At 43.2% G+C, this 26,401-nt stretch overlaps 2 protein-coding genes across 3 annotated transcripts in view; one reads left to right on the top strand and one right to left on the bottom strand.

Moving 5' to 3' along the window:
* The window catches only part of LOC128665880 (inositol-trisphosphate 3-kinase B), a 310,718-nt gene extending 308,001 nt beyond the window's left edge, over positions 1 to 2,717 (top strand). Inside the window, exon 8 of the mRNA XM_053720127.1 lies at positions 1,509 to 2,717. Coding sequence (XP_053576102.1) covers positions 1,509 to 1,919 — 411 coding nt within the window. The 3' untranslated portion in view covers positions 1,920 to 2,717. The remainder of the gene's footprint in view (positions 1 to 1,508) is intronic.
* A 68-nt stretch (positions 2,718 to 2,785) lies between these two features.
* The window catches only part of ATG2A (autophagy related 2A), a 514,214-nt gene continuing 490,598 nt past the window's right edge, over positions 2,786 to 26,401 (bottom strand). For both annotated transcript variants that reach the window (XM_053720124.1, XM_053720123.1), the window contains exons 39-42: positions 4,471 to 4,592; positions 4,188 to 4,342; positions 3,752 to 3,904; positions 2,786 to 3,599 (exon numbers count right to left, since the gene is read on the bottom strand). In XM_053720124.1, the coding sequence (XP_053576099.1) occupies positions 3,363 to 3,599; positions 3,752 to 3,904; positions 4,188 to 4,342; positions 4,471 to 4,592 (667 nt within the window). In that variant the 3' untranslated portion in view covers positions 2,786 to 3,362. The remainder of the gene's footprint in view (positions 3,600 to 3,751; positions 3,905 to 4,187; positions 4,343 to 4,470; positions 4,593 to 26,401) is intronic.

The raw sequence follows: 26,401 nt of genomic DNA on the forward strand, positions 1-26,401 counted from the left end.
TATATATATATATATCTGTATATATCTATACCTATATATAGGTATATATCTATATTTAACCAAAAAGCCATCAGATATATGTAGATTTATTTATGAATAAGTTGAACATATTCTTGTATGTAAAGAACATTGGAATGTGAAATATTCGTATGTTGGGTTAGCACACGAGACTTTGTGATCATATTAGCGCGAGAGTGGGGTGTTTTTTCCCACTTTTATTTTCTCCATTGACTTCTATGGGGGAATACATGAATGCACACGCAATATTCTAAGGTCGCCTATTTGCGCTCGTCGGGTTAGTGCAAAATTGAAAACTTTTTATTTTCAACTCATTATATGAGCGCAACCCGACACACGAAAAAGCTTACTTCTAGTGCAATTAATGATCCTGCAGGAGCAGTAATTAGCGCTCCACTTGTAATCTGTTCCGTTATGTCCAAATGTATAAAAGGGACCAATGCCAAACCCTGAATAACAGCCCTAGACCAGTAACCCTCCTCCACTAAACTGTACAGAAGGCACTATACGGTAGGTAGCATTGTCCTGGCATCCACCACACCTAGATTCTTCCATCAGACTGCCAGATAGTGAGGTGCGATTCATCACTCTAAAGAACACGTTTACTCTTCTCCAGAGTTAAGTGACGGCAATGATTTACACCATTCCAGCTGGCGCTTGGCGTTGCACATGTGAGGCCTTTGTACAGATGCTCAGCCATGGAAACACATTTCATACAGATGTTTTTTAAATATTAAATTTAGATGCCGTAACAGTCTCTTATGGAGCATCTTTATATTATGTGCAGTAGTTGGAGCATTAGAGTGCTGTTTGTACAGTACATCAGCTGAGGCAGTTATACACGTGTGTACGAGATGAATGGTGATTCCGTTTTATGTAGTAAATTAGGGATCAACTACAAATGAAAGAAACGTATATACTACCCTCAGTTGTTGGTAACCCACAAACATTCTCAGTAACCAGTCACATGCAAAAGGGGGGGGGGGGGGGAGTTTGATAGCTAGTAACGTTTTTAACACCTTGAGATCAGTGTTCCCTCTAAGGCCAGTTCTGTGTGCGGCCCAGCAGTGAAACAGTTAATTAGGTAACCACACTCTGCAATTAGCAAACCCTGCACAATGAGGACTGCAAGGTATAGTTCTCTTATTAACTGTTTTTTCTGGGCCGGCACACAAAACTCGCCTTAGAGGGAACACTGCTTGAGATCCAGTAATATATGATCAAACAGTGATATAGGTCCTTGTGTTCAAGTATGAAAAATAGCAGCTATTTAACTCATTGATAGCAGGTACGATTTAATCCCCTATAGTTGAATAGGATATACATAATGGGAAAACTAAAATCAGCAGATTTGGTGTGTGAAAATAAGCTACGTGGTGGTGCAAGTTGTATGTGTACGGTGTGTTGAGCTGATTTGTAGAGATTGTTTGTGGGTAGCAGCTATGCTTATTTAAGATAGGACTAAACCTATTCCCTGCCCCCCACGCTAGGTCATCGGCAGCTCCCTCCTCTTTGTCCATGATCGACGTGGCTTCTCCAAAGTGTGGATGATTGATTTTGGCAAGACATCTCCAGCACCGTCTCATTTATCTCTTTCGCATGATGTACCCTGGGAGGCTGGTAACCATGAAGATGGCTACCTCTTGGGCTTACAGAATCTAATTAACACTATTCAGGACACTATGAGCAGGATTGAGGACAGAAGGGAGAACCTATGTGAGAAGACGGAAGATGTCCATGAGGAGGAGAAAAAACTAACAAAGGAAAGAGAAAATACATTACTAAAGGAAGAAAATGAGAAAACACTAACACAAATGGAGACGCATGTGATTTATAGTGAGGAAAAATTAATGGAAAAAGATCAGAAAATGGCAGTGGATAAAAGCAGAAATTTATATTAATCAAGTGAGATCATATATGTCTGGAACTTGCTTTTCAGGTTATGGGGAAATAGATGCCCCTCCCGTTGGGTCATTTATCTGAGGCCTCTGAAGATATGTCTAACCAGAGGAGGCATTGTCAGTATTGTAATCTCCACAGCTAACGGTTAAGACAAGGACAGCGTAGGAATAAAACGTTTGGGCTGGAGTGTGAAGTACCTGATCTTCTGTGAAGAGTTTTAAGAGAGGACACTGTGAAACCAAGAACACAACAATTATATATAGTCATCTAATTTTAACTTTTAAATAGACAAGCGACTCAAAAATGTTCTCCTGCTGCTGTCATTCTTCTGTTTAAATGACTAATTTGAAGATAACATCCATATGTTGTCATATGGTGAGACAGAAGCATTCATCCTTCCTTGCATGTTCATCATGTTCATGTCACTTTGTACTCATGAGCCTTTCATTATGGTTGGAGTAATTGGTCTATACAAACTGTCCTAGTTACAAGACTTTGGGAAGATGTAGATGTATCTTATACTGGTAGGAGTTACCAGACACAATGCTTTATTTTACCTTTATCACTATAACACCCTATGTAGATGGTCCAAGACCTGTAATGGGTTCTCTAGCAGAGTAATGGAACAAACCATTACTCCTGTTTATGTTCCTCAGCAGGTAGGTCAGTTTGGGTTTTATCATGAACTATTTCACAGCATGGACACTATATTATAATGTGTGAGAATTCAGCATTTTGTTTGGCACGATTTACTGAGTTCACTTTTACTGAAATAAATATCAACCTACCTGTGAAAAGCCTCATGTCACATGGTCCCAAATACACCCCTTGGCAATGATAGCGGCCCCATGAATGCCACACTATGTAATTTACATTATTTTATTTATACATATATACTTCTTGATTTGGCCTCAGAGTCAGAACAAAAGAATTAAGAATTGAGAGGCATAGATGTAAAAAGCCACACACTGTATCATGAAGAAAGGTGCAGCTTTCTGTGCTTTATAACATCCTTTTCCTGGACAGCCGCAATGTGCTCAGTTTTGTTTCCAGCAAGACGGGGAGTGAAATTGAGGTGGATGATTGGAAGTGTTGTTTAATAGACAGATTAATGAAAGGCTGAATTCACAGAAGGCCACAAAAGTGCCATGTTGCTTATATGGCAATGGCGGAGGTGGTGTTTAGATCAGCATCAAGTCTGCAGGAAGAGACTAGTGAAGCAGGGCAAAATTGTTAGGGTGCAAATAGATGAAGTAAATTAGACAGAAATAAAAAGGAAGTGTACAAAGCATTTAAAGGAAGCAGTTTAACAAGGGAAAATAAATGTAGGTAATCATGCAGGTACAGCCTTTGTAGGACTCTGTGTACCCTGGAAATGTACAGCTATGTACATCTGCACACAGTCATTTTGGCACTTCAGTGGCAGACACGGGATGTTCCTTTCAGTCCTGCCCCTCATCTGCCCTCCACTTTTGTGAGTCCTCTTTGTGGGCATCCGGTCGGATCTGATTCCTCATCCCTCCTAGGAGGTTAGATGTGGCCTCTGTAGCGACTATAAATGGTTTCACTACAGTAGGTGGGATTTGCCGCAGAACACCACCCACAGCTCCCGTCAAACCTTTCTGCTCATGTCCACGAGATGCCACCTCTCTGATGGTCTGGGCTGTGTCTATGACACCCTAGGAAGTTGAAAACAAATATAATTATTCTGAATTACTCTCTCTCTCTGCAAACCCCTACATACATGTACAAAACTGCAATGTCACCATTTTATAATTGCTTCACAATTCTTTTATAATCCAACCAAAAATGGTGATCAGCGCTCTCTCACCTCCCGCACTGTGTCATAAGCTTTGGCCACGCCCTCTCGCAGGTCTGCAGGCTGCTGCCCCCTTCGAATTCTGCGGGACATTCTGACATCAAATGCACAACGTGACACTGGGGGTGTTGGGGACAGAATATCATAAACTGTCTCTGCTGTAGCCTAAAAAAAGAGGGTGATTATCAGTAAATATATCTTACATAGACTCTGTAGGGACACAGTTGAGCATTTGGTTTACAATCTATTTTGTGTACTATATAATTTATCATTTTTATATATTCACTACTGAACATGAGGTGTAACTCAGGAAGCTACACATATTTTAAGGTAAACTTAGCTGTAGAGCAAGCTGTGACGTGATGAATAATGCACTATAAACATGTGCTACTCTATTATGTACAGCATCTGTACGTCTTACTGTACTACTACTTAATATGCCAGGTACCTGTATAGCTTGCACCAGCCGATTGCTGAGCTCCAAGGCAGCCGATGCTGTGGATGTGCCAAATGATGCTGCCCCTCTCTGCAGGCCACGGATGATGCGCCCATCCTTACGGTATTGCTCAATGGGCAACCAAAAGAGATCACGCACTCCATGAACTAAAAAGGAAACGGTAAAGTATTGATGACAGCGCTGCAGATGACCTCACACCACATCATTGGGTGCAAACACAGCCATTTAGTAATCTCCCTATTACATATAGCCAACCTTCCCCAGGATTACTTACACAGCTGTACAACTGAATGCATGGGTCCTACTCCTCCCAGAATTCCTGGCAGCTGGTTCTTACGGATGTCGGTCAACCACTCATTAAGAGCATATGAAACAACTTTGTCTGCCCCCAACAGACTACAGGAAAAAAACAGATTATGTCAAAGTAGAGAATGAACCTACTGCGCTTTTAAGTAATTAATATAAATATTCTGTGGCTGCCCATAGGTGATGGGAACAGAAAGATAAGAGCAGAAAGGCAATAAAACTCAACAACACCGACTTGTCTTATTACTATACAAGCAAGCTAAGTAGCTATCTATACACTGATAATGAACACTTAGGGGCCAGATTACGAGTGGCGCGCCAAGAGTTACGCTAGAGTGAAAAGGGATTTATCACGGCTGTTTGCACACGTCAGGTTTATTGCTCTTATTACAAGTTGATAGTAAACGCGATCGCTTGAGCGCAATTGAATTTAACACGTGTCGGGATAGTGCGTTATCAGAGCTCTGGTTAATGGTTTCTCAAAACACAAAAGTGTCACAAAACACATGAAAAATAGATTACAAAGTATAACTGCACTCATTATAACACCATCTAACACAAGTATTTAAAAAAGGAAATTTATGCTTACCTGATAAATTGATTTCTTCTACGATACGACGAGTCCACGGATTTCATCCTTACTTGTGGGATATTAACCTCCTGCTAACAGGAAGTGGCAAAGAGCACCACAGCAGAGCTGTATATATAGCAACTCCCTTCCCTCCACCCCCAGTCATTCGACCAAAGGTTTAGGAAGAGAAAGGAAAAGCTAAAAGGTGCAGAGGTGACTGAAGTTGTAAAAACAAAATATAATCTGTCTTAGAAATGACAGGGAGGGCCGTGGACTCGTATCGTAGAAGAAATCAATTTATCAGGTAAGCATAAATTTCCTTTTCTCCAACATAGGTGTGTCCGGTCCACGGCGTCATCCTTACTTGTGGGATATTCTCTTCCCCAACAGGAAATGGCAAAGAGCCCAGCAAAGCTGGTCACATGATCCCTCCTAGGCTCCGCCTTCCCCAGTCATTCTCTTTGCCGTTGTACAGGCAACATCTCCACGGAGATGGCTTAGAGTTTTTTGGTGTTTAAATGTAGTTTTTATTCTTCAATCAAGAGTTTGTTATTTTAAAATAGTGCTGGTATGTACTATTTACTCTGAAACAGGAAAGAGATGAAGATTTCTGTTTGTAAGAGGAAAATGATTTTAGCAACCGTTACTAAAATCGATGGCTGTTTCCACACAGGACTGTTGAGAGGAATTAACTTCAGTTGGGGGAAACAGTGAGCAGACTTTTGCTGCTTGAGGTATGACACATTTCTAACAAGACTCGGTAATGCTGGAAGCTGTCATTTTCCCTATGGGAACCGGTAAGCCATTTTCTTAGTTTAAGTAAAAGAATAAAGGGCTTCATTAGGGCTTAAAAAACTGGTAGACATTTTTCTGGGCTAAAACGATCACTTTACTAAGTATATTTGGCAGATTATTACTTTTAATAGTTGTTAAATCTTGGGGATTGTTTTAATAAAAACGGCAGGCACTGTATTGGACACCTTTTTCACTGGGGGCCTTTTCTAGTCATAGACAAAGCCTCATTTTCGCGCCTCTAATGCGCAGTTGTTTTTGGAAAGCATGGCATGCAGATGCATGTGTGAGGAGCTAAGAACCACTGAAAAAGCTTATAGAAGGCATCATTTGGTATCGTATTCCCCTCTGGGCTTGGTTGGGTCTCAGCAAAGCAGATACCTGGGACTGTATAGGGGTTAAATGTAAAAACGGCTCCGGTTCCGTTATTTTAAGGGTTAAAGCTTTCAAATTTGGTGTGCAATACTTTTAAGGCTTTAAGTTACTGTGGTGAAATTTTGGTGAAATTTGAACAATTCCTTCATACTTTTTCACATATTCAGTAATAAAGTGTGTTCAGTTTGAAATTTAAAGGGACAGTAACGGTTTTATTGTAAAACGTTTTTTGTGCTTTGTTGACAAGTTTAAGCCTGTTTAACATGTCTGAACCATCAGATAACGATGTTCTATATGTATGAAAGCCAATGTGTCTCCCCATTTAAATATATGTGATATATTTGTGTCATAATGTCCAAACAAAGTAGGGATAATAATGCCATAGATATGATATTGCCCAAGATGATTCCTCTAATGAGGGGAGTAAGCATGGTACTGCATCATCCCCTTCTGTGTCTACACCAGTTTTGCCCACACAAGAGGCCCCTAGTACATCTAGTGCGCCAATACTTATTACCATACAACAATTAATGGCTGTAATGGATAATTCTATTGCATGCATTTTTTTCCAAAATGCCTACTTATCAGAGAAAGCGTGATTGCTCTGTTTTAAACACTGAAGAGCAAGAGGACGCTGATGATATCTGTTATCATACCCTCACACCTATCTGAAGGGGCCAGGAGGGAGGTTTTGTCTGAGGGAGAAATTTCAGATTCAGGGAAAATTTCTCAACAAGCAGAACCTGATATTGTAACTTTTAAATTTAAATTTCAACATCTCCACGCACTACTTAAGGAGGTATTATCTACTCTAGATGATTGTGACAATTTGGTCATTCCAGAGAAATTAGGTAAGATGGACAAGTTCCTAGAGGTTCTGGTGCCCCCCGATGTTTTTCCTATACCCAAGCGGGTGGCGGACATAGTAAATAAGGAGTGGGAAAGGCCCGACATACCTTTTGTCCTCCCCCTATATTTAAGAAATTAGTTCCTATAGTCGACCCCAGAAAGGACTTATAGCATACAGTCCCCAAGGTCGAGGGGGCGGTTTCTACTCTAAACAAACGCACTTCTATTCCTATAGAAGATAGTTGTGCTTTTAAGATCCTATGGATTAAAGGTTAGAGGGTTTGCTTAAAAAGATGTTTGTTCAGCAAGGTTACCTTCTTCAACCAATTTCATGCATTGTTCCTGTCACTACAGCTGCGTGTTTCTGGTTCGAAGAACTAGAAAAGTCGCTCAATAAAGAATCTTCGTACGAGGAGGTTTTGGACAGAGTTCAAGCTCTTAAATTGGCTAACTCTTTTTTATTTTAGATGCCGCTTTGCAATTAGCTAGATTAGCGGCGAATAATTCAGGGTTTGCTATCGTGGCGCGCAGAGCGCTTTTGCTTAACATCCCTTTCAAGGGTAAAATACTGTTTGGCCCTGACTTGAAAGAGATTATTTCAGACATCACTGGGGGAAAGGGCCACGCCCTTCCTCTGGATAGGTCTTTTAAGGCTAAAAAGAAGCCAAATTTTCGTCCCTTTCGCAGAAACGGACCAGCCTCAAATTCTACACCCTCTAAGCAAGAGGGTAATACTTCTCAAACCAAGCCAGCCTGGAGGCCGATGCAAGGCTGGAACAAGGGTAAGCAGGCCAAGTCACCTGCCACTGCTACCAAAACAGCATGAAGTGTTGGCCCCCGATCTGGGAAGGATCTGGTGGGGGGCAGACTTTCTCTCTTTGCTCAGGCTGGGGCAAGAGATGTTCAGGATCCTTGGGCGCTAGAAATAGTTTCTCAAGGTTATCTCCTGGAATTCAGGGAACTACCCCCAAGGGGAAGGTTCCACGGGTCTCAATTATCTTCGAACAGGCATTCTTACACTGTGTAGAAGACCTGTTAAGCATGGGAGTGATTCATCCTGTTCCATTAGGAGAACAAGGGATGGGTTTTTACTCCAACCTGTTCATAATTCCCAAAAAAGAGGGAACATTCAGACCTATTTTAGATCTCAAGATTCTAAACAAGTTTCTAAGGGTTTCATCATTCAAAATGGAAACCATTCGAACGATCCTTCCTACCATCCAGGAAGGTCAATTCATGACCACGGTGGACTTAAAGGATGCGTACCTACGTATTCCTATCCACAAGGAACATTTTCGGTTCCTAAGGTTCGCCTTTCTGGACAAGCATTACCTGTGGCACTTCCATTCGGATTAGCCACTGCTCCAAGGATTTTCACAAGGGTACTAGGGTCCCTTCTAGCGGTGCTAAGACCAAGGGGCATTGCAGTAGTACCTTACTTGGACGACATCCTGATTCAAGTGTCGTCTCTGTCAAAAGCAAGGGCTCATACGGACATTGTCCTAGCCTTTCTCAGATCTCACAGGTGGAAAGTGAACATAGAAAAAAGTTCTCTGTCCCCGTCAACAAGAGTTCCCTTCTTGGGAACAATAATAGTTTCCTTAGAAATGAAGGTTTTTCTGACAGAGGCCAGAAAATCAAAACTTCTAAGCTCTTGTCAGGTACTTCATTCTGTTCTTCTTCCTTCCATAGCGCAGTCCATGGAAGTAATAGGGTTGATGGTTGCGGCAATGGACATAGTTCCTTTTGCACGAATTCATCTAAGACCATTGCACCTGGGCATGCTCAGACAGTGGAATGGGGATTATACAGACTTGTCTCCGACGATACAAGTAGATCAAATAACCAGAGATTCACTCCGTTGGTGGCTGACCCTGGACAACCTGTCACAGGGAATGAGCTTCCGCAGACCAGAATAGGTCATTGTCACGACCGACGCCAGTCTGGTGGGCTGGGGCGCGGTCTGGGAACCCCTGAAAACTCAGGGTCTATGGTTTCGGGAAGACTCTCTTCTCCCGATAAACATAATGGAACTGAGAGCGATATTCAATGCTCTCAAGGCTTGGCCTCGACTAGCAAAGGCCAAATTCATAAGGTTTCAATCAGTCATCATGACGACTGTTACATATATCAACCATCAGGGGGTAACAAGGAGTTCCCTGGCGATGGAGGAGCATCCGGGGGAGTGGGAACTCCATCTGGAAATCTTTGCCCAAATAACTCAATTATGGGGCATTCCAGACTTGGTTCTGATGGCCTCTCGTCAGAACTTCATGGTCCCTTGTTACGGGTCCAAATCCAGGGATCCCAAGGCGACTCTATTGGATACAATAGTAGCACCTTGGATCTTCAACCTAGCTTATGTATTCCCACCGTTTCCTCTCATTCCCAGGCTGGTAGCCAGGATCAATCTGGAGAGGGCTTCGGTGACCTTGATAGTTCCTGTGTGGCTACGCAGGACTTGGTATGCAGACCTGGTGAATGTGTCATCGGCTCCACCATGGAAGCTACCTTTGAGACAGGACCTTCTTATTCAGGGTCCATTCGAACATCCGAATCTGGTTTTCCTCCAACTGACTGCTTGGAGTTTGAACGCTTGATTTTATCAAAGCGTGGGTTTTCAGATTCTGTAATAGATACTCTTATTCAGGCTAGAAAGCCTGTAACTAGAACAATTTACCATAATATATGGAAAAAATATATCTGTTGGTGTGAATCTAAAGGATTCCCATGGAACAAGATAAAAATTCCTAAGATTCTTTCCTTTCTACAAGAAGGTTTGGAGAAAGGATTTTCTGCGAGTTCTCTGAAGGGACAGATCTCTGCTTTATCTGTTTTACTTCACAAAAGGCTGGCAGCTGTGCCAGACGTTTAAGCGTTTGTTCAGGCTCTGGTTAGAATCAAGCCTGTTTACAGACCTTTGACTCTTCCCTGGAGTCTTAATCTAGTTCTTTCAGTTCTTCAAGGGGTTCCGTTTGAACCCTTACATTCCATAGATATTAAGTTATTATCTTGGAAAGTTTTGTTTTAGGTTGCAATTTCTTCCGCTAGAAGAGTTTCTGAGTTATCTGCTCTGCAGTGTTCTCCGCCCTATCTGGTCCATGCAGATAAGGTTGTTTTTACGTACTGAGCCTGGTTTTCTTCTGAAGGTTGTTTCCAACAAAAATATTAACCAGGAGATAGTTGTACCTTCTTTGTGTCCGAATCCAGTTTCATAGAAGGAACGTTTGTTACACAATTTGGACGTTGTCCGTGCTCTAAAATTCTATTTAGATGCTACAAAGGATTTCAGACAAACATCTTCCTTGTTTGTTGTTTATTCTGGTAAAGGAGAGGTCAAAAAGCAACTTCTACCTCTCTATCTTTTTGGCTTAAAAGCATCATCAGATTGGCTTATGAGACTGCCGGACGGCAGCCTCCTGAAAGAATCACAGCTCATTCCACTAGGGCCGTGGCTTCCACATGGGCCTTTAAGAACGAGGCTTCTGTTGATCAGATATGTAAGGCAGCGACTTGGTCTTCACTGCACACTTTTACCAAATTTTACAAATTTGATACTTTTGCTTCTTCTGAGGCTATTTTTGGGAGAAAGGTTTTGCAAACCGTGGTGCCTTCCATCTAGGTGACCTGATTTTCTCCCTCCCATCATCCGTGTCCTAAAGCTTTGGTATTGGTTCCCACAAGTAAGGATGACGCCGTGGACCGGACACACCTATGTTGGAGAAAACAGAATTTATGTTTACCTGATAAATTACTTTCTCCAACGGTGTGTCCGGTCCACGGCCCGCCCTGGTTTTTTAATCAGGTCTGATGATTTATTTTCTTTAACTACAGTCACCACGGTATCATATGATTTCTCCTATGCAAATATTCCTCCTTTACGTCGGTCGAATGACTGGGGAAGGCGGAGCCTAGGAGGGATCATGTGACCAGCTTTGCTGGGCTCTTTGCCATTTCCTGTTGGGGAAGAGAATATCCCACAAGTAAGGATGACGCCGTGGACCGGACACTCCGTTGGAGAAAGTAATTTATCAGGTAAACATAAATTCTGTTTTCTCCAACATAGGTGTGTCCGGTCCACGGCGTCATCCTTACTTGTGGGATATTCTCTTCCCCAACAGGAAATGGCAAAGAGCCCAGCAAAGCTGGTCACATGATCCCTCCTAGGCTCCGCCTTCCCCAGTCATTCTCTTTGCCGTTGCACAGGCAACATCTCCACGGAGATGGCTCAGAGTTTTTTGGTGTTTAAATGTAGTTTTTATTCTTCTATCAAGAGTTTGTTATTTTAAAATAGTGCTGGTATGTACTATTTACTCTGAAACAGAAAAGAGATGAAGATTTCTGTTTGTAAGAGGAAAATGATTTTAGCAACCGTTACTAAAATCGATGGCTGTTTCCACACAGGACTGTTGAGAGGAATTAACTTCAGTTGGGGGAAACAGTGAGCAGACTTTGGCTGCTTGAGGTATGACACATTTCTAACAAGACTTGGTAATGCTGGAAGCTGTCATTTTCCCTATGGGATCCGGTAAGCCATTTTCTTAATTTTCAATATAAGAATAAAAGGGCTTCACAAGGGCTTTAAAGACTGGTAGACATTTTTCTGGGCCAAAACGATTACTTTATAAGCATATTTAATGGTTTATAACTTTGGAGAGTTATTTTAATCTTGGGAATTTTATTAAAAAAAACGTCAGGCACTGTATTGGACACCTTTTTCACTGAGGGCCTTTTCTAGTCATAGGCAGAGCCTCATTTTCGCGCCACTAATGCGCAGTTGTTTTTGAGAAGCAAGGCATGCAGATGCATGTGTGAGGAGCTCAGATCCACTGAAAAAGCTTATTGAAGGCGTCATTTGGTATCGTATTCCCCTCTGGGCTTGGTTGGGTCTCAGCAAAGCAGATACCAGGGACTGTATAGGGGTTAAATGTAAAAACGGCTCCGGTTCCGTTATTTTAAGAGTTAAAGCTTTCAAATTTGGTGTGCAATACTTTTAAGGTTTTATGACACTGTGGTGAAATTTTGGTGAATTTTGAACATTTCCTTCATACTTTTGCGTATATTCAGTAAAAAAGTGTGTTCAGTTTAAAATTTAAAGAGACAGTAACGGTTTTATTTTAAAACGTTTTTTGTGCTTTGTTATCAAGTTTATGCCTATTAACATGTCTGAACTATCAGATAGACGATGTTCTGTATGTTCGGAAGCCAAGGTTCCTCTCCATTTAAATATATGTGATGAATGTGACAAACAAAGTAGGGACAATGATGCCACTGATAATAATGTTGCCCAAAATGATTCCTTAAGTGAGGGGAGTAAGCATGGTACTGCATCATCTCCTTCTATGTCTACACCAGTCTTGCCCACTCAGGAGGTCCCTAGTGAATCTAGTGCGCCAATCCTCCTTACTATGCAACAATTAAAGGCTGTAATGGATAATTCTATTAAAAACATTTTAGCCAAAATGCCCACCTATCAGCGAAAGCGCGACTGCTCTGTTTTAGATACTGAAGAGCATGAGGACGCTGATGATAATGGTTCTGACATGCCCTTACACCAGTCTGAAGGGGCTAGGGAGGTTTTGTCTGAGGGAGAAATTTCAGATTCAGGAAAAATTTCTCAACAAGCTGAACCTGACGTTATTACATTTAAATTTAAATTGGAACATCTCCGCGCTCTGCTTAAGGAGGTGTTATCTACTCTGGATGATTGTGACAATTTGGTCATTCCAGAGAAATTATGTAAGATGGACAGGTTCCTAGAGGTCCCGGTGCCCCCCGAAGCTTTTCCTATACCCAAGCGGGTGGCGGACATTGTAAATAAAGAATGGGAAAGGCCCGGCATACCTTTTGTCCCTCCCCCTATATTTAAGAAATTATTTCCTATGGTCGACCCCAGGAAGGACTTATGGCAGACAGTCCCCAAGGTCGAGGGGGCGGTTTCTACTCTAAATAAACGCACCACTATCCCTATAGAAGATAGTTGTGCTTTCAAAGATCCTATGGATAAAAAATTAGAGGGTTTGCTTAAAAAGATGTTTGTTCAGCAAGGTTACCTTCTACAACCAATTTCATGCATTGTTCCTGTCACTACAGCAGCGTGTTTCTGGTTCGAGGAACTAGAAAAGTCGCTCAATCAAGCATCCTCTTATGAGGAGGTTATGGACAGAGTTCAAGCACTTAAGTTGGCTAACTCTTTTACCTTAGACGCCACTTTGCAATTAGCTAGATTAGCGGCGAAAAATTCAGGTTTTGCTATTGTGGCGCGCAGAGCGCTTTGGCTGAAGTCTTGGTCAGTGGATGTGTCCTCTAAGAACAGATTGCTTAACATCCCTTTCAAGGGGAAAACGCTGTTTGGCCCTGACTTGAAAGAGATTATTTCAGACATCACTGGGGGAAAGGGCCACACCCTTCCTCAGGATAGGTCTTTTAAGGCTAAAAATAAAACAAATTTTCGTCCCTTTCGCAGAAACGGACCAGCCTCAAATTCTACATCCTCTAAGCAAGAGGGTAATTCTTCTCAAACCAAGCCAGCCTGGAGACCGATGCAAGGCTGGAACAAAGGTAAGCAGGCCAAGAAGCCCGCTACCAAGACAGCATGAGATGCTGGCCCCCGATCCGGGACCGGATCTGGTGGGGGGCAGACTCTCTCTCTTCGCTCAGGCTTGGGCAAGAGATGTTCAGGATCCTTGGGCGCTAGAAATAGTTTCTCAAGGTTATCTCCTGGAATTCAAGGAACTACCCCCAAGGGGAAGGTTCCACAGGTCTCAATTGTCTTCAGACCAAATAAAAAGACAGGCATTCTTACATTGTGTAGAAGACCTGTTAAAAATGGGAGTGATTCATCCTGTTCCATTAGGAGAACAAGGGATGGGGTTTTACTCCAATCTGTTCATAGTTCCCAAAAAAGAGGGAACATTCAGGCCAATTTTGGATCTCAAGATCCTAAACAAATTTCTCAAGGTCCCATCGTTCAAGATGGAAACCATTCGGACAATTCTTCCTACCATCCAGGAAGGTCAATTCATGACCACGGTGGATTTAAAGGATGCGCATCTACATATTCCTATCCACAAGGAACATCATCGGTTCCTAAGATTCGCCTTTCTGGACAAGCATTACCAGTTTGTGGCACTTCCATTCGGACTAGCCACTGCTCCAAGAATTTTCACAAAGGTACTAGGGTCCCTTCTAGCGGTGCTAAGGCCAAGGGGCATTGCAGTAGTACCCTACTTGGACGACATACTGATTCAAGCGTCGTCTCTACCACAAGCAAAGGCTCATACGGACATTGTCCTAGCCTTTCTCAGATCTCACGGGTGGAAAGTGAACGTAGAAAAAAGTTCTCTATTTCCGTCAACAAGAGTTCCCTTCTTGGGAACAATAATAGACTCCTTGGAAATGAAGATTTTTCTGACAGAAGCCAGAAAATCAAAACTTCTAAGCTCTTGTCAAGTACTTCATTCTGTTCTTCTTCCTTCCATAGCGCAGTGCATGGAAGTAATAGGTTTGATGGTTGCGGCAATGGACATAGTTCCTTTTGCGCGAATTCATCTAAGACCATTACAACTGTGCATGCTCAGACAGTGGAATGGGGATTATACAGATTTGTCCCCGACGATCCGAGTAGATCAGAGGACCAGAGATTCACTCCGTTGGTGGCTGACCCTGGACAACCTGTCCCAAGGGATGAGCTTCAGAAGACCAGAGTGGGTCATTGTAACGACCGACGCCAGCCTGGTGGGCTGGGGCGCGGTCTGGAAACACCTGAAGGCTCAGGGTCTATGGTCTCGGGAAGAATCTCTTCTCCCGATAAACATTCTGGAACTGAGAGCGATATTCAATGCTCTCAAGGCTTGGCCTCAACTAGCAAAGGCCAAATTCATAAGGTTTCAATCAGACAACATGACGACTGTTGCATATATCAACCATCAGGGGGGAACAAGGAGTTCCCTGGCGATGGAGGAAGTGACCAAAGTAATTCAATGGGCGGAGCCTCACTCCTGCCACTTGTCTGCAATCCACATCCCAGGAGTGGAAAATTGGGAAGCGGATTTTCTGAGTCGTCAGACATTTCATCCGGGGGAGTGGGAACTCCATCCGGAAATCTTTGCCCAAATAACTCAATTATGGGGCATTCCAGACATGGATCTGATGGCGTCTCGTCAGAACTTCAAGGTTCCTTGCTACGGGTCCAGATCCAGGGATCCCAAGGCGACTCTAGTAGATGCACTAGTAGCGCCCTGGACCTTCAACCTAGCTTATGTGTTCCCACCGTTTCCTCTCATTCCCAGGCTGGTAGCCAGGATCAATCAAGAGAGGGCTTCGGTGATCTTGATAGCTCCTGCGTGGCCACGCAGAACTTGGTATGCAGACCTGGTGAATATGTCATCGGCTCCACCATGGAAGCTACCTTTGAGACGGGACCTTCTTGTTCAAGGTCCGTTCGAACATCCGAATCTGGCATCACTCCAACTGACTGCTTGGAGATTGAACGCTTGATTTTATCAAAGCGTGGGTTCTCAGATTCTGTCATTGATACTCTTATTCAGGCTAGAAAGCCTGTAACTAGGAAAATTTACCATAAAGTATGGAAGAAATATATCTGTTGGTGCGAATCGAAAGTATTCCCATGGAACAGGGTAAAAATTCCTAAGATTCTATCCTTTCTACAAGAGGGTTTGGAGAAAGGATTATCTGCAAGTTCTTTGAAGGGACAGATTTCTGCTTTATCTGTTTTACTTCACAAGAAGCTGGCGGCTGTGCCAGATGTTCAGGCTTTTGTTCAGGCCCTGGTTAGAATCAAGCCTGTTTACAAACCTTTGACTCCTCCTTGGAGTCTCAATTTAGTTCTTTCAGTTCTTCAAGGGGTTCCGTTTGAACCCTTACATTCCGTAGATATTAAGTTATTATCTTGGAAAGTTTTGTTTTTGGTTGCAATTTCTTCTGCTAGAAGAGTTTCAGAGTTATCTGCTCTGCAGTGTTCTCCTCCTTATCTGGTGTTCCATGCAGATAAGGTGGTTTTGCGTACTAAACCTGGTTTTCTTCCGAAGGTTGTTTCTAACAAAAATATTAACCAGGAGATAGTTGCGCCTTCTTTGTGTCCGAATCCAGTTTCAAAGAAGGAACGTTTGTTGCACAATTTGGATGTAGTTCGTGCTCTAAAATTCTATTTAGAGGCTACAAAGGATTTCAGACAAACATCTTCCTTGTTTGTTGTTTATTCTGGTAAAAGGAGAGGTCAAAAAGCAACTTCAGATTGGCTTATGAGACTGCCGGACGGCAACCTCCTGAAAGAATCACGGCTCATTCCACTAGGGCTGTGGCTTCCACATGGGCCTTCAAGAACGAGGCTTCTGTTGATCAGATATGTAAGGCAGCGACTTGGTCTTCACTGCACACTTTTACCAAATTTTACAAATTTGATACTTTTGCTTCTTCTGAGGCTATTTTTGGGAGAAAGGTTTTGCAAACCGTGGTGCCTTCCATCTAGGTGACCTGATTTGCTCCCTCCCATCATCCGTGTCCTAAAGCTTTGGTATTGGTTCCCACAAGTAAGGATGACGCCGTGGACCGGACACACCTATGTTGGAGAAAACAGAATTTATGTTTACCTGATAAATTACTTTCTCCAACGGTGTGTCCGGTCCACGGCCCGCCCTGGTTTTTTAATCAGGTCTGATGATTTAATTTCTCTAACTACAGTCACCACGGTATCATATGATTTCTCCTATGCAAATATTCCTCCTTTACGTCGGTCGAATGACTGGGGAAGGCGGAGCCTAGGAGGGATCATGTGACCAGCTTTGCTGGGCTCTTTGCCATTTCCTGTTGGGGAAGAGAATATCCCACAAGTAAGGATGACGCCGTGGACCGGACACACCGTTGGAGAAAGTAATTTATCAGGTAAACATAAATTCTGTTTTCTTCTACAAGATATGACATGTCCACGGATTTCATCCTTACTTGTGGGATACAATACCAAAGCTACAGGACACGGATGAAACAGGAGGGACAAGACAGAGACCTAAACGGAAGGCACCACTGCTTGAAGAACCTTTCTCCCAAAAACAGCCCCAGAAGAAGCAAAAGTATCAAATTTGGAAAATTTGGAAAAAGTATGAAGAGACGACCAAGTCGCAGCCTTACAAATCTGATCAACAAAAGCATTGTTTTTAAAGGCCCATGTGGAAGCCACAGCCCTAGTAGAATGAGCCGTAATTCTTTCAGGAGGCTGCTGTCCAGCAGTCTCATATGCCGGGCGGATGATACTCCTCAGCCAAAAAGAAAGAGGTAGCCGTAGCTTTCTGACCCCTACGCTTTCCAGAATAAATAATGAAGATGATTGACGGAAATCCTTAGTTGCCTGCAAGTAAAACGTCAAGGCACGGACCACGTCCAGGTTATGTAACAGGCGCTCCTTCTTAGAAGAAGGATTAAGACACAAGGAAGGAACAACAATTTCCTGATTAATATTCTTATTTGAAACAACCTTAGGAAGAAATCGAGGTTTGGTACGCAAAACCACCTTATCAGAATGAAATATAAGATAAGGCGAATCACATTGTAACGCTGAAAGCTCAGAAACTCTACGAGCAGAAGAAATAGCAACCAAAAACAAAACTTTCCAAGATAGTAATTTAATATCTATGGAATGAATGGGTTCAAACGGAACCCCTTGAAGAACTCTAAGAACTAAATTCAAACTCCAGGGAGGAGAAATTGGTCGAAATACAGGCTTAATTCTGGTTAGAGCCTGACAAAAAGACTGAACATCTGGAACATCTGCCAAATGTTTGTGAAGCAAAATTGACAAAGCAAAAATCTTTCCCTTTAAGGAACTTGCTGATAACCCTTTCTCCAATCCTTCTTGGAGAAAAGACAGAATCCTAACTTTACTCCATGAGTAGCCCTTGGATTCACACCAATAAAGATATTTACGCCATATCTTATGATAGATTTTTCTAGTGACAGGCTTACGTGCCTGTATCAAAGTATCAATGACCGAATCTGAGAATCCCCACTTAGATAAAATCAAGCGTTCAATCTCCAAGCAGTCAGCTGCAAAAAACTTAGATTTGGATGTTTGAAAGGTCCTTGAATGAGAAGGTCTTGTCTCAAAGGAAATTTCCACGGTGGCAGAGAGGACATGTCCACTAGATCCGCATACCAAGTCCTGCGTGGCCACACAGGCCTAATCAGGATTACTGAAGCTCTCTCCTGTTTGATCCGAGCAATCAAGCGTGGAAGGAGAGGAAACGGTGGAAACACATAAGCTAGGCTGAACAACCAAGGCACTGCCAAGGCATCTATCAGTTCGGCCTGGGGATCCCTCGACCTGGATCCGTATCGTGGAAGCTTGGGATTCTGTCGAGATGCCATTAGATCCAATTCCGGCCTGCCCCATTGGAGAATGAGTGAGGCAAACACCTCCGGGTGAAGTTCCCACTCCCCCGGATGAAAAGTCTAACGACTTAGAAAATCTGCTTCCCAGTTCTCTACTCCTGGGATGTAGATTGCAGATAGATAACAAGAGTGGGCCTCCGTCCATTGGATTATCTTGGATACTTCTATCATCGCTAAGGAACTCCTTGTTCCCCCCTGATGATTGATACAAGCCACAGTCGTGATATTGTCCGACTGGAATCTGATTAATTTGGCCGAAGCACATTGAATATTGCTCTCAGTTCCAGAATATTGATTGGAAGTCGAGACTCCACCTGAGTCCAAACATCCTGAGCCTTCAGGGAATTCCAGACTGTGGCCAACCCGAAGGGAAAAGCCACGAACTGAAAATGTTTGTCCAGGAAGGCAAACCTTAGGATCGGATGATGATCCTTGTCAATAGGGATATGAAGGTAAGCATCCACGGTAGTCATATATTGACCCTCCTGAATCATTGGTAAAATTGTTCGTATAGTCTCCATCTTGAACGATGGGACTCTGAGAAACTTGTTTAGACACTTGAGATCTAGAATGGGTCTGAAAGTTCCCTCTTTTTTGGGAACCACGAAAACATTTGAGTAAAACCCCTGCCCCTGTTCCAGTTTTGGAATGGGACAAATTACTCCCATGGTAAAGAGGTCTTTTACACAGCGTAAGAACGCCTCTCTTTTTATCTGGTCTACAGACAATTGTGAAAGATGAAATCTCCCTCTTGGGAGAAAATCCTTGAATTCCAATTGATTGGGTCACGATTTCCAATGCCCAGGGGTCCTGAACATTTCTTGCCCAAGCCAGAGTAAAGAAAGAAAGTCTGCCCCCTACTAGATCCGGTCCCGCATCGGGGGCCGCCCCTTCATGCTGTCTTTGTAGCAGCAGCGGGCTTCTTGGATTGTTTACCTTTATTCCAAGCCTGGTTGGGTCTCCAGACTGACTTGGATTGAGCAAAATTCCCTTCCTGCTTTGTGGAGGAAGAGGAAGCAGAGGGTACTCCTTTAAAATTTTCGAAAGGAACGAAAATTATTTTGTTTACCCCTCATCTTAACAGACTTATCCTGAGGTAGGGCATGGCCTTTACCTCCAGTAATGTCAGAAATTATTTCCTTCAATTCAGGCCCGAATAAGGTCTTACCCTTAAAAGGAATAGCTAAAAGCTTAGATTTTGATGACACATCAGCAGACCAAGATTTGAGCCATAAGGCTCTATGCGCTAAAATGGCAAATCCTGCATTTTTCGCCGCTAATTTAGCAATTTGAAAAGCGGCATCTTTAATAAAAGAATTAGCTAGCTTGAGAGCCTTAATTCTATCCAAAATGTCCTCTTATGGGGTCTCAACCTTCAGAGACTCTTCTAGAGCATCAAACCAAAAATCTGCTGCAGTAGTAACTGGAACAATGCAAGCTGTAGGTTGTAAAAGAAACCCCTGATGAATAAATAATTTCTTTAGAAGAACCTCTAACTTCTTATCCATAGGGTCTTTGAAAGCACTACTGTCCTCAATAGGTATAGTCGTACGCTTAGCCAGGGTAGATATAGCTCACTCCACCTTAGGGACCATTTGCCAAGAGTCCCGAATGGTGTCTGATATGGGAAACATTTTCTTAAAATTAGGAGGAGGAGAGAACGGTATACCTGGTCTATCCCATTCCTTCTTTACAATTTCCGAAATTCTTTTCAGAACCGGAAAAACATCAGTGTAAGTAGGTACCTCTAGATATTTGTCCATATTACACAATTTCTCTGGTGGTATCACAATAGTGTCACAATCGTCCAGTCGCTAAAACCTCCCGAAGTAACAGGCGGAGGTGTTCAAGCTTAAATTTAAAGGACATGACATCCGAATCTGTCTGAGGTAACATATTTCCTGAGTCCGAAAGTTCTCCCTCAGACAGCAATTCCCTGACCCCCAACTCAGAGCACTGTGAGGGTACGTCGGAAATAGCCAATAAAGCATCAGAGGATTCAGCATTCACATTAATACCTGACCTACTTCGTTTACCCTGTAACACTGGTAATTTAGATAATACCTCTGTAAGGGTAGTTGACATAACTGCAGCCATCTCCTGCAGAGTAAAGGAATTAGACACACTTGAAGTACTTGGCGTCGCTTGTGTGGGCGTTAAAGGTTGTGACACTTGGGGAGAATTGGATGGCATATCCTGATTCTCTTCAGACTGAGAATCATCCTTAGGCACACTTTCTTTACCTAAAAACAGAATTTATGCTTACCTGATAAATTGCTTTCTCTTGTGGTGTATCCAGTCCACGGATTCATCCTTTACTTGTGGGATATTCTCCTTCCTAACAGGAAGTGGCAAAGAGAGCACACAGCAGAGCTGTCCATATAGCTCCCCCTCTAGCTCCACCCCCCAGTCATTCGACCGGAGGTTAGGAAGAAAAAGGAGAAACCATAGGGTGCAGTGGTGACTGTAGTTTAAACAAAAAATCTACCTGACTTAATAGCCAGGGCGGGCCGTGGACTGGATACACCACAAGAGAAAGTAATTTATCAGGTAAGCATAAATTCTGTTTTCTCTTGTAAGGTGTATCCAGTCCACGGATTCATCCTTTACTTGTGGGATCCCAATACCAAAGCTTTAGGACACGGATGAAGGGAGGGAACAAGACAGGTACCTTAAATGGAAGGCACCACTGCTTGCAAAACCTTTCTCCCAAAAATAGCCTCCGAAGAAGCAAAAGTATCGAATTTGTAAAATTTGGAAAAAGTATGCAGCGAAGACCAAGTCGCTGCTTTACAAATCTGCTCAACAGAAGCCTCATGTTTAAAAGCCCATGTGGAAGCCACTGCTCTGGTAGAATGAGCAGTAATTGTTTCAGGAGGCTGCTGGCCAGTAGTCTCATAGGCCAAACGGATGATGCTTTTCAGCCAAAAGGAAAGAGAGGTAGCAGTCGCTTTCTGACCCCTCCTCTTACCAGAATAGATAACAAACAGTGAAGTTGTTTGTCTGAAATCCTTAGTTGCCTGTAAATTGAACTTTAAGGCACGAACCACATCAAGATTGTGTAACAGACGTTCCTTCTTCGAAGAAGGATTAGGACACAGAGAAGGAACAACAATTTCCTGGTTAATATTCCTATTAGACACAACCTTAGGAAGAAAACCGGGTTTGGTACGCAAAACTACCTTATCTGCATGGAAAATCAGGTAAGGTGAATCACACTGTAAGGCAGATAACTCTGAAACTCTGCGAGCTGAAGAGATAGCTACCAAAAACAAAACTTTCCAAGATAAAAGCTTAATATCTATGGAATGTAAGGGTTCAAACGGAACCCCCTGAAGAACTGAAAGAACTAAATTTAGACTCCAAGGCGGAGCCGCAGGTCTATAAACAGGCTTGATTCTGACTAAAGCCTGAGTAAACGCTTGAACGTCTGGTACTTCTGGCAGACGTTTGTGTAAAAGGATAGACAAAGCAGATATCTGTCCTTTTAAAGAACTAGCTGACAATCCTTTCTCTAATCCTTCTTGGATAAAGGACAATATCCGAGGAATCCTAATCTTACTCCATGAGTAACCCTTGGATTCACACCAACAAAGATATTTTCGCCATATCTTATGGTAGATTTTCCTGGTGACAGGCTTTCTAGCCTGAATCAGAGTATCTATAACCGACTCAGAGAAACCACGCTTTGATAGAATTAAGCGTTCAATCTCCAAGCAGTCAGACGCAGAGAAATTAGATTTGGATGCTTGAAAGGACCTTGTATTAGAAGGTCCTGCCTCATTGGCAAAGTCCAAGGTGGGACAGATGACATGTCCACCAGGTCTGCATACCAAGTCCTGCGTGGCCACGAAGGCGCTATCAGAATCACTGAAGCCTTCTCCTGCTTGATTCTGGCGACCAGACGAGGGAGGAGAGGAAACGGTGGTAAAACATAGGCCAGATTGAAGGACCAAGGCGCTGCTAGAGCATCTATTAGCACCGCCTGGGGATCCCGGGACCTGGACCTGTAGAGAGGAAGTTTGGTGTTCTGACGGGACGCCATCAGATCCAACTCCGGAGTGCCCCATCGCTGGGTCAGTTGGGCAAACACCTCCGGGTGGAGTTCCCACTCCCCCAGGTGAAAACTCTGACGACTTAGAAAATCCGCCTCCCAGTTGTCTACTCCTGGGATGTGAATTGCTGAGAGGTGGCAAGAGTGGTCCTCCGCCCACCTGATTATTTTGGTTACTTCCATCATTGCTAGGGAACTCCTTGTCCCCCCTTGATGGTTGATGTAAGCTACAGTTGTGATGTTGTCCGACTGAAATGTGATGAATTTGGCCGCAGCTAGCTGAGGCCATGCCTGAAGAGCGTTGAATATCGCCCTCAGTTCCAGAATGTTTATCGGGAGGAGAGCTTCTTCCCGAGACCATAAGCCCTGAGCTTTCAGGGAGTCCCAGACTGCACCCCAGCCCAACAGGCTGGCGTCGGTCGTTACGATGATCCACTCTGGTCTGCGGAAACACATTCCCTGCGACAGGTGATCCTGAGACAACCACCAGAGAAGAGAATCTCTGGTCTCCTGGTCCATCTGTATTTGAGGAGACAAATCTGCATAATCCCCATTCCACTGTTTGAGCATGCATAGTTGCAGTGGCCTGAGGTGTATTCGAGCAAAAGGGACTATGTCCATTGCCGCTACCATTCCCGAGAGGGACCCTATTGCTTAGAGCCAGCAAAGAGAATGACTGGGGGGTGGTGCTAGAGGGGGAGCTATATGGACAGCTCTGCTGTGTGCTCTCTTTGCCACTTCCTGTTAGGAAGGAGAATATCCCACAAGTAAAGGATGAATCCGTGGACTGGATACACCTTACAAGAGAAATATGTTTTTTTTACAATGTAAGGCCCTTTCAGTACAAGAGGTACACAACGTAAGAGGGGGATCCACAATGGCTTCTAAACACATAGAGCAATTAGTATCCTCAATGTCAGACATGTTGAACAGACTAGCAATAACCAAAATAGTCGTTAAACACTTTATTTATTGATTTAAACAATGTTTTGAAAAATGTGTACTGCGACTTTAAGAAATAAAAAAGCGCACAATTTTTTCTAAACTGCCTAAAAACGTTAAATAACGCAATATAATTAAATACACATTCAATTGTGCCAAAAATTATTGCACCCTAAGAGCAAAGGGTGAATTTAACCTCTAACAGACATTTATAGCAAAAAGTAAATTTATGCTTACCTGATAAATTAATTTCTTCTATGGTACGACGAGTCCACGGATTCATCCTTTACTTGTGGGATATTATCCTCCTGCTAACAGGAAGTGGCAAAGAGCGCCACAGCAGAGCTGCCTATACAGCTCCTCCCTTAGCTCCACCCCCCAGTCATTCGACCGAAGGTACAGGAAGAAAAAGGAGAAACTACAAGTTGCAGAGGTGACTGAAGTTTAAAATAAAAAAATATAATCTGTCTTAAAATGACAGGGCGGGCTGTGGACTCGTCGTACCATAGAAGAAATTAATTTATCAGGTAAGCATAAATTTACTTTTCTTCTATAAGGTACGACGAGTCCACGGATTCATCCTTTACTTGTGGGACACAATACCAAAGCTACAGGACACGGATGAACCAGAGGGACAAGACAGATGGTTAAACAGAAGGCACCACTGCTTGACGAACTTTTCTCCCAAAAATAGCCTCCGAAGAAGCAAAAGTATAAAATTTGTAAAATTTGTAAAAGGTATGAAGCGAAGACCAAGTCGCAGCCTTACAAATCTGTTCAACAGAAGCATCATTTTTAAAAGCCCATGTGGAAGCCACAGCTCTAGTAGAGTGAGCTGTAAATCCTTTCAGGAGGCTGCTGTCCAGCAGTCTCGTATGCCAAACGGATGATGCTTTTCAGCCAAAAAGAAAGAGGTAGCCGTAGCTTTTTGACCTCTACGTTTTCCAGAATAGACAACAAAGAAGATGTTTGACGGAAATCTTTGGTTGCTTGCAAGTAAAACTTCAAAGCATGAACCACGTCCAAGTTGTGCAACAGACGCTCCTTCTTAGAGGAAGGATTAGGACACAGAGAAGGAACAACAATTTCCTGATTGATATTTCTATTAGTAACAACCTTAGGAAGGAATCCAGGTTTGGTACGCAAAACCACCTTATCAGCATGGAAAACAAGATAAGGCGAGTCGCATTGCAATGCAGATAGTTCAGAAACTCTTCGAGTCAAAGAGATAGCAACTAAAAACAGAACTTTCCAAGATATAAGCTTAATATCTATGGAATGCCTAGGTTCAAATGGAACCCCTTGAAGAACTTTAAGAACTAAATTCAAACTCCATGGCGGAGCAACAGGTTTAAACACAGGCTTGATTCTAAATAAAGCCTGACAGAACGACTGAACGTCTGGAACATCTGCCAGACGCTTGTGCAGTAGAATTGATAAAGCAGATATCTGTCCCTTTAAGGAACTAGCTGATAGCCCCTTCTCCAATCCTGCTTGGAGAAAGGACAAAATCTTAGGAATCCTGATCTTACTCCATGAGTAGCCTTTGGATTCGCACCAATAAAGATATTTACGCCATATCTTATGATAAATTTTCCTGGCGACAGGCTTTCGAGCCTAAATCAAGGTATCTATGACCGATTCAGAGAAACCCCGCTTGGATAAGATCAAGCGTTCAATCTCCAAGCAGTCAGCCGCAGAGAAACTAGATTTGGATGCTGGAACGGACCTTGAATCAGAAGGTCCTGTCTCAGTGGCAGAGTCCATGGTGGAAGAGATGACATGTCCACCAGGTCTGCATACCAAGTCCTGCATGGCCACGCAGGTGCTATCAAAATCACTGAAGCTCTCTCCTGTTTGATTCTGGCAATCAAACGAGGAAGGAGAGGAAATGGTGGAAACACATAAGCCAGGTTGAACGACCAGGGTACTGCTAGAGCATCTATCAGTACTGCCTGAGGATCCTTTGACCTGGACCCGTAACAAGGAAGTTTGGCGTTCTGACGAGACGCCATCAGATCCAATTCTGGTGTGCCCCATTGCTGAATCAATTGTGCAAACACCTCCGGATGGAGTTCCCACTCCCCAGGATGAAAAGTTTGACGACTTAGAAAATCCGCTTCCCAGTTCTCCACTCCTGGGATATAGATTGCTGATAGATGGCAAGAGTGAGTCTCTGCCCATTAAATTATTTTGGTAACCTCTATCATCGCTGGAGAACTCTTTGTTCCCCCCTGATGATTGATATATGCTACAGTCGTGATATTGTCCGACTGGAATCTTATGAATCTGACCGAAGCCAGCTGAGGCCATGCCTGAAGCGCGTTGAATATCGCTCTCAGTTCTAGAATATTTATCGGGAGGAGAGCCTCCTCCTGAGTCCTCAAACCCTGTGCTTTCAGGGAATTCCAGACTGCACCCCAGCCCAATAGGTTGGCGTCCGTCGTCACTATGAACCACGCTGGCCTGCGGAAACACATTCCCTTGGACAGATGATCCTGTGACAACCACCAAAGAAGAGAGTCTCTGGTCTCTTGACCCAGATTTATCTGAGGAGATAAACTGCATAATCCCCATTCCACTGTTTGTGCATGCATAGTTGCAGTGGTCTGAGATGCAAGCGAGCAAACGGAACTATGTCCATTGCCGCTATTATTAAGCTGATTACCTCCATACACTGAGCCACTGACGGCCGAGGAATGGAATGAAGAGCTCGGCAGATGAATACAATTTTTGATTTCCTGACCTCCGTCAGAAAAATTTTCATGTCCACCGAATCTATCAGAGTTCCCAGGAATGGAATTCTTGTGAGAGGGATAAGTGAACTCTTTTTTATGTTCACCTTCCACCCGTGAGATCTTAGAAAAGCCAACACGATGTCCGTGTGAGACTTGGCTAGTTGGTAAGTCGACG

This window comes from Bombina bombina, chromosome 7 (genome assembly GCF_027579735.1).
Source record: "Bombina bombina isolate aBomBom1 chromosome 7, aBomBom1.pri, whole genome shotgun sequence".
Classification (NCBI taxonomy): Eukaryota; Metazoa; Chordata; class Amphibia; order Anura; family Bombinatoridae; genus Bombina; species Bombina bombina.